The sequence below is a fragment of the Microcaecilia unicolor genome, chromosome 11 (genome assembly GCF_901765095.1).
Source record: "Microcaecilia unicolor chromosome 11, aMicUni1.1, whole genome shotgun sequence".
In the NCBI taxonomy this organism is placed as follows: Eukaryota; Metazoa; Chordata; class Amphibia; order Gymnophiona; family Siphonopidae; genus Microcaecilia; species Microcaecilia unicolor.
This window is the reverse complement of record NC_044041.1, coordinates 40,729,435-40,744,186: the sequence shown is the minus strand read 5'-3', so window position 1 is coordinate 40,744,186 and position 14,752 is coordinate 40,729,435. Positions and strand designations below refer to the sequence as shown.

General features: G+C 45.7%; 1 protein-coding gene across 2 annotated transcripts in view; it reads right to left on the bottom strand.

Annotated features, from left to right (window-relative positions):
* TCTN2 (tectonic family member 2) overlaps nt 1–14,512 on the bottom strand; it is a 54,923-nt gene extending 40,411 nt beyond the window's left edge. For both annotated transcript variants that reach the window (XM_030217667.1, XM_030217666.1), the window contains exons 1-3: nt 14,323–14,512; nt 14,136–14,240; nt 13,918–13,991 (exon numbers count right to left, since the gene is read on the bottom strand). In XM_030217667.1, the coding sequence (XP_030073527.1) occupies nt 13,918–13,991; nt 14,136–14,240; nt 14,323–14,392 (249 nt within the window). In that variant the 5' untranslated portion in view covers nt 14,393–14,512. The remainder of the gene's footprint in view (nt 1–13,917; nt 13,992–14,135; nt 14,241–14,322) is intronic.
* Nucleotides 14,513–14,752: the final 240 nt, after the last annotated feature.

The following is a 14,752-nucleotide window of genomic DNA, read 5'->3' as shown; positions in this document are numbered from 1 at the left end:
TACAAATAATCCTCAATTCTCAAAAGAAGAGAAAAAAATTGAATTCTAAGGCTTACATTTTTTTTAATACATAGTAACATAGTAGATGACGGCAGAAAAAGACCTGGACGGTCCATCCAGTCTGCCCAACAAGATAAAACTCATATGTGCTACTTTTTGTGTATACCTTACCTTGATTTGTACCTGTCATTTTCAGGGCACAGACCGTATAAGTCTGCCCAGCACAATCCCCGCCTCCCACCAGCCCCCCCCCCCCCCCCCCCCCCCCCCCCCCAACCACCACCACCACCACCGGCTCTGCCACCCAATCTCGGCTAAGCTTCTGAGGATCCATTCCCTCGGAACATCTTTATTCATCTTTATTTGGATGTGTCACAAATACATAGAAAAAGAAAGCACTGTCCAGAACAATGAACAAACCAGTGAGAAAACACTGAACTTCGTGCCTCTCATACAAAAGCAGCATTATTATAAAACATATGGCATAACCCGATAAATAAACAATAACTCAAGAAACATCCAAGACATTTTTCATATATATACCCCCCTCCAATACCCCCCTACCTCCAACCCCTCTCCCCTGTGACCAAAACAAAGAAGAAGTCAAATTGGACATAGTAGGGAGCTAATACATCAGGTTCACTATAATAATTGTGCAAAATACTGTACTGAACCCAAGAACATCACAATACAGAGCTACCACCTAATATTATATATCATAATTGGTGTACAGCCTAAACATTCAAAAGCAGACTGCACTCCTTATGAGTAAGTATAGACCAATATGGTTCCCAAACAGCCTGGAAGAGTTTCCACTGAGATTCAGGTCTATTACCCACTAACCTGCGCTCGAAAAGAGCCAACTCAAACAATAAGGTATACCAAATTGATAACTGAGGAGCTCTGCGCAACCGCCACTGGGTAAGAATAACCTTCTTGGCCAAGAGTACTGCCTTTGCCAAAAAGAGGTGCTGCGCATCCAACGCCACCTGCAAATGTACCTCATCCTACAACAAAAAGCCCCGCAGGATGCAACGTAATCTACCTCCCCAGGAAGCGGGACAAGACGCTCCTCACCCCTTCCCATAGAACCTGCACAAATCCAGAACATACGGCCTAGAGTGGCCTTGTCCTGTCCACATTTAGGACATCTTCCTGACTCAGCAAACCGTGCTTAAAAGCCCTCCAGGGTGAAATATAAGTACGGCACAAAAATTTACATTCCAGTTCTCTATGAAGAATATTTATAGATGTTTTAGCAATATTACTAAGAAAGCTCTGAAACACCGCCACTGAAACACTACAGTCTAATTCCCCCAACCAGGCTTCTGCCACACTCTGCAAAGACAAATCAGGCATGACAGCGAGGAGAGAATCTACATAATGGCATAAACAAAGATGTGCCAAGTCCTCTAACCTCAGGCACAAAGCAACCTGCTGAGCGAAGGAGGCCTGGAGACGAGCCACAGATAAGGAGGCGATATAATGCCTCAATTGCAAAAACATGTATATATCTGAGTCCACCAACTCATATCTCTCCCGCAAAACAAAGAAGGAAAGCATTTTGCTCTCCGCATCAAGTAAATCACCATCCTTAAAGACTCCTTCGCTCTCCATTCCAGGAGGGAAATCAGGGTTTCCTATCAAGGTCAGGAAAGGGGAAAGATGTCTGTAACCCTTGAAAAAGATACCTAAGGCCCTCCAAACATCTCTCATATATCTCCAAATCACATGGCTCCCAAGTGTTTCACCCAACCTTGCTCCCCTGGCACGTAGCACATATGAAGCAGACATAGGATGCAGGAACGCAGCCTCCACCTCCCCCAGCATAAAACCAGATGTACCTACCAGCCAATCCCTTACATGCCTCAGTCCACATCCCAGGTTGTACTGTCACAAGTCCAAGAGCCCCAAACTACCCTTCGATCTAGGAATCATAAGTGTAGATAGAGGAATCCTAGGCTCACATTTTTTCAAAAGACAGAACTTGGGAAGTAAAGATATTGTCAAATATATAAAACTTTAGGGTCCTTTTACTAAAGCTGGGCCGCGCTAAATGCTAAGAATCTCATAGTGGCCTTCTTGGAATTTAGTGCATGCTAATTCCATTAGCGCACGTTAAGCTTTAGTAAAAGGGTCCCTTTGTTAGGTTATGACAATTCAGCTTAAGTAATACATAGATGTGATGCATAGATTGGATTTGCATACTTTTTAAACACATACTGTAATAAATTTAAATTTTCCAAAACTTCACTCTGCCTGCTGTTCTCTGATCATAATTATTATCTACAAAAGCCAGACTTCAAGGAGTTGTGCCTTAGAAAATGTAGCTGTGGTGGGCGAGAGGTAGAATTCAAGGCAATTGCACATTCAGTCTCTGCTTATGTACGTTCTATATCTATTATATATATATATAGATAGATATGAAGCAGCCATGGGCATAATTATATATATATAAGAAATGATATTAAAAGCTTGAAGTTTGAATTCTCTTCAGTCCTGCAGGTAAAGGAATGCAGGCTGGATTTAATTACTAGAACTCTAGCTTTGTCGAGCTAAAGGTTAGAAAGGTCAGAAAGACCTTTGTGAGTGATGGATTGTTAATGCTAGCACATATGTATTCTATTATGAGCCGGCATATTGCAGGCAGTTTGTTTAGGATTAAATTGAACACTGCTTAGAAGGAAATAGTTAGAGTCTAAATAATTCTAGATATAAATGAGTTAGAATTTAGAAGTTCTTGATATTTAGAATATGTCTTATAAGGATGCTTATTTTAGAATATGTTTTATTCTGTAATTTCTATGTAGAATATTTGTTCAATTCTTTGTCTGACTTTCTAAGCAAAGACTGCAGTGAAGAGGCCAACATGTGTTTTGAGTTTTCTGTGGTCCTAGCAAGTTCTGTGTAAGAAGCTGATAGGTGAAAAGAGGTCAGGACTAGTCAGCTCTCTTCTCCTTGATTAATTATAGGTAAAATGTAGGAATGGTCCTGAAAGAAGTAATAAACTATAGCTGTATGCCATTAAGTAAGACTGGCCCTTGACCCCTTTAATGAATGCCAGAGTTTAGTTAGCAGTTAGTACTAGGAATATGAGAAATCAATCATAATAAGAACATGTAAGAGATGGGAGCCACAATGTCTGGTGTAAGGGGCCCCAGGTCACAGGTCAGTTTGAGAAATATTAAACCTATGTAACTGATATTTGTATAGAGCTGATTGGTTGAGGCAAGGTAATCAATCTATTCCTTAACCAATTGGAGAGTAAGGGGGATAGGCTAGGCTAGATAGAACTGTATTTAAGTGGGAGCAGAAGCAGCATACATCAGAAGGACAGAAGAAACAGACAGAAGAAGGAGAAGACAGCAGAAGAAGAGAAGAAGCTGAGACAGAAGCCACAAAGACACAGAGAGCTGAGAAAGAGAGAAGAGAGCTAGAACTGATGTCCTACTTTGTTTGCTGGCAAATAAAGAAGATTTCTCCCTCATTCTGATGTGTGCTGTTTGACTCCTGAAGTACCACAAATTCATGCATCCATTCCTGCAACAATTCTTGGTGGCAGCTGTGGGATCCTGAATCCTGCATTAATCCCAGCACCCAACTGACTGGAGAATATTCGCCGGGTATGTATTCTGTATTCTGTATTGTAATCCTAGCTAGGAAATTGTAAACCAGCCCCTCAAAAATTGAGGGAAGGAGAGCCTGATCAACTCTCAGCGAAGGCCCTAGTACCTTCTAGTCGTGGGGACTAGAAGCGAAAACGCTTGAGCTTATCTGTATCTGAGAAATTTGAAATTGTTGGGTGGGATTTTCTGTATGGAATGTGTGATGCGTGAATGATTAACTGAGTGCGGACTTCTTATAACTGCGTTTCCAATTAACGCGAGTTCAATTGGCCAGTGACCGAAGGAAGCGATTGTTGTCTGTCTACCTAGTGTCTCCAGAGTGCGGACCCCTTACTGCACTTTCAAAAAAATTCCCTCCCTTTTTGTGTGTTGTAACTGTAAGCATTATGGGAGGGAAATCGTCTAGACAAATTGATACTCCCCTAGACTGTATGCTTAAGAATTTCAAAAAAGGATTTTTAATTAATGATTATGGACAGACTTTAAGCTCAAGTACTCTAAGAACCTTGTGTGAAGTTGAGTGGCCATCTATGGGAGTGGGGTGGCCCCCTAGTGGCAGCTTAGATATTGAAGTAATCCGGAAGGTCTACAGCATAATTGTAGGAGAACCAGAATATTCTGAACAACTCCCCTATATAGATTCCTGGGACAGCCTTGTGACTGACCCTCCCTCCTGGTTGAAAACTTATATGGGATCCCCAGTAAAATTCATGTTAGGCCGTGCTCAAAGAAAGATTAGAAAATCTAAACTAGAAGAGGGAAAGAGCCCTAGGAAGCCTACCACCCAATCGGTGGCTTCCGCCCCTACCCTGTCCGAGAAACCCATACTCTCTGATGACCCCTCAGACCTTGAGCCACCACCTTATGGCCCATTGTTGGGGTTCCGTGCCGCCCCTAGAGATCCACGCCGCCCAGCCCAAGCTTCTCCAGTACAGGCTTCTCCGGATAGTTCCTCCCCCACTGTGCGAACCCCACCACATCCTAGGTTGGACTTTTCAGTCAGTCTCTACCCTCCTCTGCCACATCCTTCCCTGTTAACCTCCGAAGACCCGCTTTGGGCTCCACTCCCTGACTCCTCAACTCCTGACAGCCCAGCCTCTCCCTCTAATACCCCTACCCACTCATCAGGGGCCCGGCATCCCTTTCAATGGACTGAATCACCTGTGACCACCTCTCAGTCTATGAGTACCCCTCCCCATCCCTCAGGGGTTCAACATACCTCCACTGAATGGGTTAGACCCGCTGCAATCACTTTTGAGCATGATAGGAGGGTAGCTCCTAGCTCTACCTCAGATTCCATTCCCACCTCCTCGAGAGTTCTGCCACTCCGCCAGGTAACCATCACTCGACCGGATCCTAATAATGAGGGTCAGGTTATACAGGCACAGGCCTATCAGTATGTACCCTTCACAACCACCGATCTCCTGAATTGGAAGACGCATTACCCCTCTTATACTGAAAAGCCTCAGGCAGTGGTGGACCTAGTGGCTAGCATTATGGCCACCCATAACCCAACCTGGACTGATTGTCAACAACTTCTCCTGACCCTCTTCACAACTGAGGAGAGGCGGAAGATTTTGCAAAATGCTGAGGCCATTACGCGAGCGCGTGCCCCCGAGGGGACACAGAACCTAGAGGAATGGGTTAGAGCTCGGTTCCCTCGCGCAGCTCCAGCTTGGGATCCAAATGATGGGCAGCACTATGAACTGTTGTCTGGCTATTGCCGGGACTTGCTGGAAGGTATGAGGAAAGGCATAAAGAGGCCCATTAATCTGGCAAAGGTCTCTGAAATTCTCCAAGGGGCAGCTGAATCCCCTGGGGCCTTTTTAGAGCGACTAATTGAAGCCTACAGAACATACACCCCATTTGACCCTGAAGCCCTAGAAAACCAGAGAATGGTGAATAGCGCATTGGTGGCCCAGAGTATGCCAGATATCCGGAAGAAGTTGCAGCATCAGGAGGGATTCGCAGGGATGAATACCACCCAGCTAATTGAGATCGCAACCAAGGTTTTCATTAATAGAGATCAGGAGGTGCGCCGAGAGGCTGACCGGAAGATGCAGAAGAAGGCCGACCTTTTAGCGGCAGCCATTACTAATTCCACCCTTAACCGAGGTCGACCTCTAGCTAATGGGAAGCCAAAGTGGGACCCCGGACCACCAGCCAGGCCCCGAGATTCCTTCAATCAATCCCGGCCAAGGGGGGAGAATCCCAGACCAAGATTGGAGAGGGACCAGTGTGCCTATTGTAAGGAAAGAGGGCACTGGAAAGATGAATGCCCCCAGAGGCGCCAGGGACTGAGAAGGGGACCAGGAGATCGAGGAAGCCGAGGCCGAGTTCGAGAGGGAAGATATGAGCCTCCTGAATCTGACATCATTGGGATAGCCGAGATGGCAGAATGGGACGAATAGGACAGACCGGGTTCCTACAAACTGGGCTCCCAGGAACCTATGGTCAAGCTAACTATAGGGAGCCGCTCAATTCCATTCATGATTGATACAGGAGCTGAACATTCTGTTGTGACGGAGCGATTAGCGCCTGTGTCTGGAAAAACTGTCCGAGTGGTGGGAGCCACGGGGGTGCAGAACCGGAGGCCCTTTCTGACGACCCGTAGATGCCAATTAGGCTCACACACAGTCACTCATGAATTCCTGTATATGCCAGACTGTCCAATCCCTTTGTTAGGCCGAGACCTGCTGTCCAAGCTTAGGGCCCAAATTTCCTTTGACTCTGATGGCCAGACTTCAGTCTCCTTTCGGCCCCCGACATCCAGCCCTAAGGGTATATTGAGTTTCTGCTGCCCTCTTGAAGAAGAATGGCGGCTGCATCAGTCACATGGCCAAGTTGACCTACCCCTGGCGGACAGCTTTCAGGTCAGTGGGGTATGGGCAGAAGATAATCCCCCAGGGTTGGCCCGAAATATTCCTCCTGTCCATGTAGACTTACTTCCAAGTGCCCGGCCAATCCATCTTCGCCAATACCCAATTCCCAGAAAGGCTCTGGAAGGGATTCAAGCACATTTGAATCGTCTGTTATCCCATGGAATTATTCGTCCTTGTCAGTCTCCATGGAATACGCCACTATTGCCAGTTCAGAAGCCAGGGACTGAGGACTACCGGCCAGTCCAAGACTTACGAGTGGTCAACAAATCCACTATCTCATTACACCCTGTAGTGCCTAATCCATATGTCCTGTTGGGATTGATACCTTCTGGAGCTACCCATTTCACGACACTAGATCTAAAAGATGCCTTCTTTTGTATTCGGGTGGCCCCCGCCAGTCAATTGCTTTTTGCCTTTCAATGGGAAAACCCAGTAACAGGAAGGAAGCTTCAGTATACATGGACCCGCCTGCCACAGGGGTTCAAGAATTCCCCCACTATTTTTGGGACTGCTCTAGGACAAGACCTTAAGACTTTTAAATCTGAGCCTTCCAGGCGAGTTTTACTCCAGTATGTAGATGACCTCCTGATTGCAGCAGTGACCCAGGAAGAGTGTTTTGAGGCTACCAGAGAATTGCTGGAGCTACTCTTGGATGCAGGCTATAAGGTCTCACGCTCAAAGGCCCAACTTTGTCAGTCAGAAGTGAAGTATCTGGGCTTTTGCATTTCCCAGGGAAGTCGGAGACTGGATGTCAGTAGGAAGCAAGCAGTTGCTGCAATTCCCCAACCCAAGTCCAGAAGGGAAGTTAGGGAATTTCTGGGAGCAGCCGGATTCTGCAGAATTTGGATTCCAAATTTTGCATTGATGGCGAAACCCCTTTACCAAGCCACAAAGGGGGGTGAAAAGGAACCATTTGAATGGGGACCTACTGCTCAACAATCCTTCATTGCCATAAAGAAAGCCCTACTCCAAGCCCCTGCGTTAGGCCTTCCTGATGTGGAGAAACCTTTCTCATTGTATGTCCATGAGCGACAGGGGGTTGCTCTGGGTGTGCTGACCCAGATGATGGGATCCTGGCAGAGGCCTGTTGCATACCTGTCTAAACAGCTGGATGGAGTGGCTAAAGGATGGCCAGCCTGCATGAGGGCCATTGCAGCAACAGCCTTACTGGTCCAGGAAGCTGATAAGCTGACCTTGGGGCAAGAACTGGTTGTTAAAGTCCCCCACGCAGTTCTCACTCTCATGGAGTATAAGGGCAATCACTGGTTTACAAATAACCGTATGGTTAAGTACCAAGCTAGCTTATGTGAGAATCCACGGATACACCTGGAAACAGTGGCTACATTCAATCCCGCCACTCTTTTGCCAGCATCTGAGGGACCACCGGATCATGACTGTATCCAAACCATGGATGAAGTGTACTCCAGTCGACCAGATCTTAAAGATGTTCCGTGGAGGGACCCAGATGTAATTTATTTCACAGATGGAAGCAGTTACGTGGAGAACTCCAAGCGATTGGCAGGCTATGCTGTGGTGACAGAGGACAAGGTGATAGAAGCAAGAGCCCTGCCCCAAGGAACTTCAGCCCAGAAAGCAGAACTTGTGGCCCTCATACGAGCTCTGGAGCTAGCAGCAGGACTGGTGACCAACATTTATACTGATTCTAAGTATGCTTTCACAACCCTACATGCTCATGGAGCTTTGTATAAGGAAAAGGGACTCATAAATGCTGCAGGCCAACCTGTTAAGTATGGACCTGAAATACTTCAGCTGCTAGAGGCTGTTTGGGCCCCTAAGAAGGTAGCTGTCATTCACTGCAGGGGACACCAAAGGATAGATACTCCAGTGGCCCGAGGGAACCGCCATGCTGATCGGGTGGCCAAGGAAGCTGCTTGAGGACCCCCAGCAAGTACTGTGACTCCCCTGTTCCAAATTCGACTGCAAGAATGGACGCCTATGTACACCCAAATGGAAGAGAAATGGGCTCAAGAGGAAGGTGCAGTAAGGAGATCTGATGGCTGGTTACATCTCCCTGATACCAGAGTTCTGGTGCCACGCCACCTAGCTTGGCCTGTAGTGTCTCAAGCTCATGACCTATCACACTTAGGGAAAACAGCACTAGCCCGCCTACTCAGTCGAGTAGTGGTGCTGGAAGGATTGGATAGTCTGGTTGCCACTGCCTCTGCCCGATGTACTCTCTGTGCCCAGAATAATGCCCGTCAGGGACCCCGTATTCCACCAGGAGTTCAGTCTAGAGGACTAACACCCTTTGAGTCCCTAGTTATAGACTTCACAGAAATGCCCAGGAGCGGTAGGCTCCGATACCTCTTGGTCATGGTCTGTACCTTTTCTGGGTGGGTGGAAGCATATCCTACAGTTACTGAGAAAGCCACAGAAGTAGCTCGAGCTCTCCTTAGGGATGTCATCCCCAGGTATGGATTGCCTCTTGCCATAGGTTCAGATAATGGTCCCGCCTTTGTTGAAGCTACACTTCAGGCCCTGTCCCGCGCATTGCGCATTACCTGGAAATTGCATTGTGCCTACCGTCCCCAGAGTTCAGGGCAGGTTGAGCGAGCAAACAGAACCTTGAAAAATAGCCTAGCAAAGATTTGTCAGGAAACCCAACTGAAATGGCCACAGGTATTGCCACTAGCCCTCTTCCGCCTCCGATGCACCCCAACTAAAGGAACAGCCCTCTCTCCCTTTGAAATTGTGTATGGGAAGCCCCCAGCCATTTTGCAGGGAATTAAGGGAGACATAGGGACTTTAGGGTCTGCCCAGGTGCAGGAGCAGGTAGCCCTCTTGGGCAGGATAATTTCTGAGCTTCAGTCTTATGTGAGAGAAATAAACCCTGTCCCCTTCCAGGCTCAGGTACATTCCTTCCTGCCAGGGGATAGAGTTTGGGTGAAAGACTGGAGGCTTCAGCCTTTAGGGCCCCGATGGAAAGGACCTTTTACTGTTTTGCTTTCTACCCCTACAGCTGTGAAGGTCGCAGGGATAACTCCATGGGTCCATTGGTCTCGAATTAAGTCTGCTGACCAGACTGAGCCCAGCACGGATCAGACGGAGCCTAGACAGTGGAGAGCAGAAAGTGATCCAGCGGAGCCATTGAAGTTGCGCCTGACCCGAACCAAAGAATCTACTAGCTGAAAAGAAGGGTCAACTGCATACTGCAGGAGCTGCTGAACTTCGGCTTCACACTGAGACTCTTTCTCGCCCAGATTCTGGCTTTCTTGGAATTTGAAAGCTTGATCTTTGTCAGTTGAGGGTCTATCCCAACTGGTATAAGAACTCAAAGACTGAGAACACTATATTAGAGTAATCTGTGATTAGCACAGACTGTTGAAATATTATTGCTTAATTAGTTTGCTGTATTTGTTTTAGATTAGGAAGAAAGAAAATGTTAGTAGTTTGGATGCTTTTGTTGTTTTCTACTCCTTGCCTCCTTGTTCCTAAAACCCCAACTCGCTCCAACCTTTGGTTACACTCAGTCCAGGAACTAATTAGCCAGGCAAAGATTACTTCCCCTTGTATTGTGTGTTCCCGATTTTCTCCTTATACTACAGATGTCCCAGCTGTTCCTGTCCCTGTGCAGCTCCCAGCTCTTATACCTCCCTACTTTTCGAGTTCAGGTCCTTGGAGCCAGGATTATACTTGGTGGTCCTTTTATAATGCTACTTCCCCCTCTGACTCTTCTCTAAGGCCGGTTTTTACGTCTCCCTATCCAGCTTCTGGAGTGTTTTGTTTAACAAGAGACATCTCAACTGTTCTTCCCATTCCCTGTAACTATACTAATGTTCTTCCAGAGAAGGAGGAACCTGTGTGGGTAGTTTCTCCAGGTACTCCTATGTGCCCTACTACCGTACCTGCAGATTATGACCAAGGTGATTATCTGGCTCCTAACTATACTACTGAGAAGACTATAGTGTCCCATCCTATTTTCTACTTTCATAAGTCCCCGGGGTATGAAGGGGTTGCATCATATGAGCGGTCTGTTACAATTGGGGATTGGCACCTATGGTGTACAAAGTCTCCATTTCTTCTTCGTTCCCCCTGGGATAGGGGCTCGCATTATGGGCATCCTAATCTCCATCCTGTGCCTACATTTATTGGGAACTTTCGTCGCCCTCTCCTTGGTCATTACTGGCTCTGTGATAATGTCCTCCACATGATTCTTCCCCCCACATATGATTTTTGTGTATTGGTAACCTTGAATTATTTTCCTAAAGTTATTCCTCTTCTCAAGCCACCATCCCCGCACCGCTCTAAGCGAGAGGCCTTGTCCTTACCCTCCTCCGTTGCCACAGAGGATGAGGCGATTGAATTAGCCCTCCAGTATATCAACTCTACTTATCCTCTGACTAAAAAGAGACTTGTAGCCCTTTCTGCTACGGCCTGGATTCCAATTGGGGGCCCGGTAGCGGGTATTACCGAACTAGGTATGGCTACCCGGAGACTTCAGTCCCTACTCCATGTTTTAGTTCATGAGTTGAACGTGGTAGTCAATGCATTGCAGGATCAAATTAATGAATTAAGTATAGTTTCTCGGTATAACCGTATGGGTCTTGACTATCTCTTTGCAGCCCAGGGTGGCCTCTGCACAGTGCTAAATTCTTCAGAGTGCTGTACTATTGTCATAAATAGGACGCATGTGGTTAGGCATGCCATGGATAAAGTCCTACAGTTGGCTAGCCTTAATGTGGAGGATTACCGAGGAGGATTAGACCTTACCTCCTGGTGGTGGTCATTGACCTCCTGGATACGTCCCTTGTTCATTTCCCTAATAGTTTTAGTTTTAGCAGGGTTTTTGTTTTGTTTCCTGGCCTCATGTGCTTCGGCAGTATGCCGTCGGACCTTAACAAGTAGGGTAATGGTGATTCACAAGTCTATTCCCAGTTAGGATCACTATAATCTCCAGAGTTTGAGATGTGAGACTTATCTCTGCATAAGCTGATTTTAGTCTCAAAGGGGGGAATGAGGCAGCCATGGGCATAATTATATATATATAAGAAATGATATTAAAAGCTTGAAGTTTGAATTCTCTTCAGTCCTGCAGGTAAAGGAATGCAGGCTGGATTTAATTACTAGAACTCTAGCTTTGTCGAGCTAAAGGTTAGAAAGGTCAGAAAGACTTTGTGAGTGATGGATTGTTAATGCTAGCACATATGTATTCTATTATGAGCCGGCATATTGCAGGCAGTTTGTTTAGGATTAAATTGAACACTGCTTAGAAGGAAATAGTTAGAGTCTAAATAATTCTAGATATAAATGAGTTAGAATTTAGAAGTTCTTGATATTTAGAATATGTCTTATAAGGATGCTTATTTTAGAATATGTTTTATTCTGTAATTTCTATGTAGAATATTTGTTCAATTCTTTGTCTGACTTTCTAAGCAAAGACTGCAGTGAAGAGGCCAACATGTGTTTTGAGTTTTCTGTGGTCCTAGCAAGTTCTGTGTAAGAAACTGATAGGTGAAAAGAGGTCAGGACTAGTCAGCTCTCTTCTCCTTGATTAATTATAGGTAAAATGTAGGAATGGTCCTGAAAGAAGTAATAAACTATAGCTGTATGCCATTAAGTAAGACTGGCCCTTGACCCCTTTAATGAATGCCAGAGTTTAGTTAGCAGTTAGTACTAGGAATATGAGAAATCAATCATAATAAGAACATGTAAGAGATGGGAGCCACAATGTCTGGTGTAAGGGGCCCCAGGTCACAGGTCAGTTTGAGAAATATTAAACCTATGTAACTGATATTTGTATAGAGCTGATTGGTTGAGGCAAGGTAATCAATCTATTCCTTAACCAATTGGAGAGTAAGGGGGATAGGCTAGGCTACATAGAACTGTATTTAAGTGGGAGCAGAAGCAGCATACGTCAGAAGGACAGAAGAAACAGACAGAAGAAGGAGAAGACAGCAGAAGAAGAGAAGAAGCTGAGACAGAAGCCACAAAGACACAGAGAGCTGAGAAAGAGAGAAGAGAGCTAGAACTGATGTCCTACTTTGTTTGCTGGCAAATAAAGAAGATTTCTCCCTCATTCTGATGTGTGCTGTTTGACTCCTGAAGTACCACAAATTCATGCATCCATTCCTGCAACAGATATAGATATAGATAGATAGATATAGATATAAATATAGATATATACACACACACACATACATACATACACACATGCACAGTAGAATGCCGATTATCCAAACTCGGATTATCTGGATGTCCTATTATCCGGACTGCTTCTGTTCCTTATCTTTTCAATTTCTTCCTCACTCTCATTGCTACACTTTTCTGAATTCTCAGGTTTACCATATTCTATTTTACAGATGACATTCGGACTGTAGCCTACATCAACCCTGTTCTCCCAAACCTCTACCAAGTAAAAGTTTGCTTGAATGCCATCACTTGGAGTAGAAGAGTGGTCTAATGGTTAGTCAGCAGGTTGTGGACCTGGGGAACCAGCTTTCATTCCTACTGCAGCTCTGTGTGACCCTGGGGAAGTCACTTAGCCCTCCATTGCCCCAGGTACAATAAGAAACACAGTGAAATCAGCGAGATCATCCTAACCCTTCACTACCCAAGATGTAAGAGCCTGAAATACAAATAATCATACGCCTCCAGTTTATCCTTTATAGGCAGCCAACTATGGAACACATTGCTAAAAGACCTAAAAGTCACAAACAATTACCTGAACTTCTGAAAAAAACCTAAATACCCACCTTTTCAGGAAGTTCATCCTCTCAGAAGTAACTTAGACATCCAGACCACGTCAAGCTCCATCCCTGGCCGCCTTCAAATCCGGGCTAAAGGCCTACCTGTTTGATACTGCTTTCAATTCCTAACTTGTCACCTGCTCGTAACCTTTATCTTGTCTTCAATAGTCCCTTTTCCCTATGTGTCCTATCTGTCTGTCCTTCCCTTATCCCTTATTTGTCCTGTCTGTCCTGACTTAGATTGTAAGCTCTTTTGAGCAGGGACTGTCTTTTCTTCACGTTCAACTGTGAAGCGCTGCGTATGACTGGTAGCACTATAGAAATGATTTGTTGTAGTAGTAGTAGACCACGGAAACATAACCTAAATACTCACAAAAAAAGAACAACAATGCAAACTTTTCTAAACCAGCCCAATCCGCCCCAAACATACTGTTAACACAGACTATGCAATCTCTAATCAATTGCACTAAGTACTCTGTATTCAATTATGTCAGAATCTGTAACCATCTCCCTGGAAAAAATGTAAGCCACATTGATAGGTGGGAAAATGTGGGATACAAATGTACTAATTAAATAAATAAATTTGCTTAATACTGGGGGTATTCAACCACCTATGCACGCATCTTTCTGGTCCTGAGACCCAGATATATCAGGGCAGGGGACATCCTGAAAGAAGAAGCAGCAGCAACCCTAAAACCTTACCTGGCTTGCATCCAGAGTCAGGTACCATATGCAAGTTGAGTTTGGGCCACCGCAGTTCGACACTGCTGGAGTCACTTCAGTAAAAAGCAACAAAGGGAGAAAAATATAAGTGCAGAGGATAAGTACCCGGCATATAAGAAGCGAATTAAAACAAAATAAATAAAAAAAAAGCAAGCAGGTAACTAGGGAGAAGAGCGAAACATCGCCGTGCAGCTTACCCACATCCTGCCCTATGACCAGGTGCAGCGAGATCGCGGTCGTGTTTCCGAGCACAAACGAACTCACCGAGGGAGAAGACATGAAGATGAACGAAGGAAAAAATCCTAAAACAAAGACATAAAGATTTTTTCAGCCCTCTCTACATTATTGCCTAAATCAAACCTTCCGATCCCTCCCCTCGCCTACCTGCAGCCTGCTGTTCCCGTGCCATGCCCACCAGCACGGTGAGCAGCAGCAGAGGGGGTACCGGGGACATTTTCCCCGGGAGCCTGGTGGGTCAGGCGCTAGGCCCAGCCGCGTTGCCAAGACGCCATGTCCAAACTTACGCTTCCCGGCCATAGAAACGGGCCTCCCTCGGCGGACCAATCAGAATTTGCTGGCGTCACTGAGCCACCTAGCGCTCTCTGAGGCGTGGCTTCCGGTCAACAGCCACTCCTTCCCTTTCCATGCAGACAGGACTCAGGAGTTGCAATTCAAATTTGACAATTTCGTTATCTAACGTGCTGCCAACCTATCCGTTTTGAAGAAATCCTGGTGCATTTTGGGACTAACAGTGCTGATTTCAGTGGGTAGCTACGCTGCATTGGGGATGTAAGTTTAAAACTAGGACTAGCCT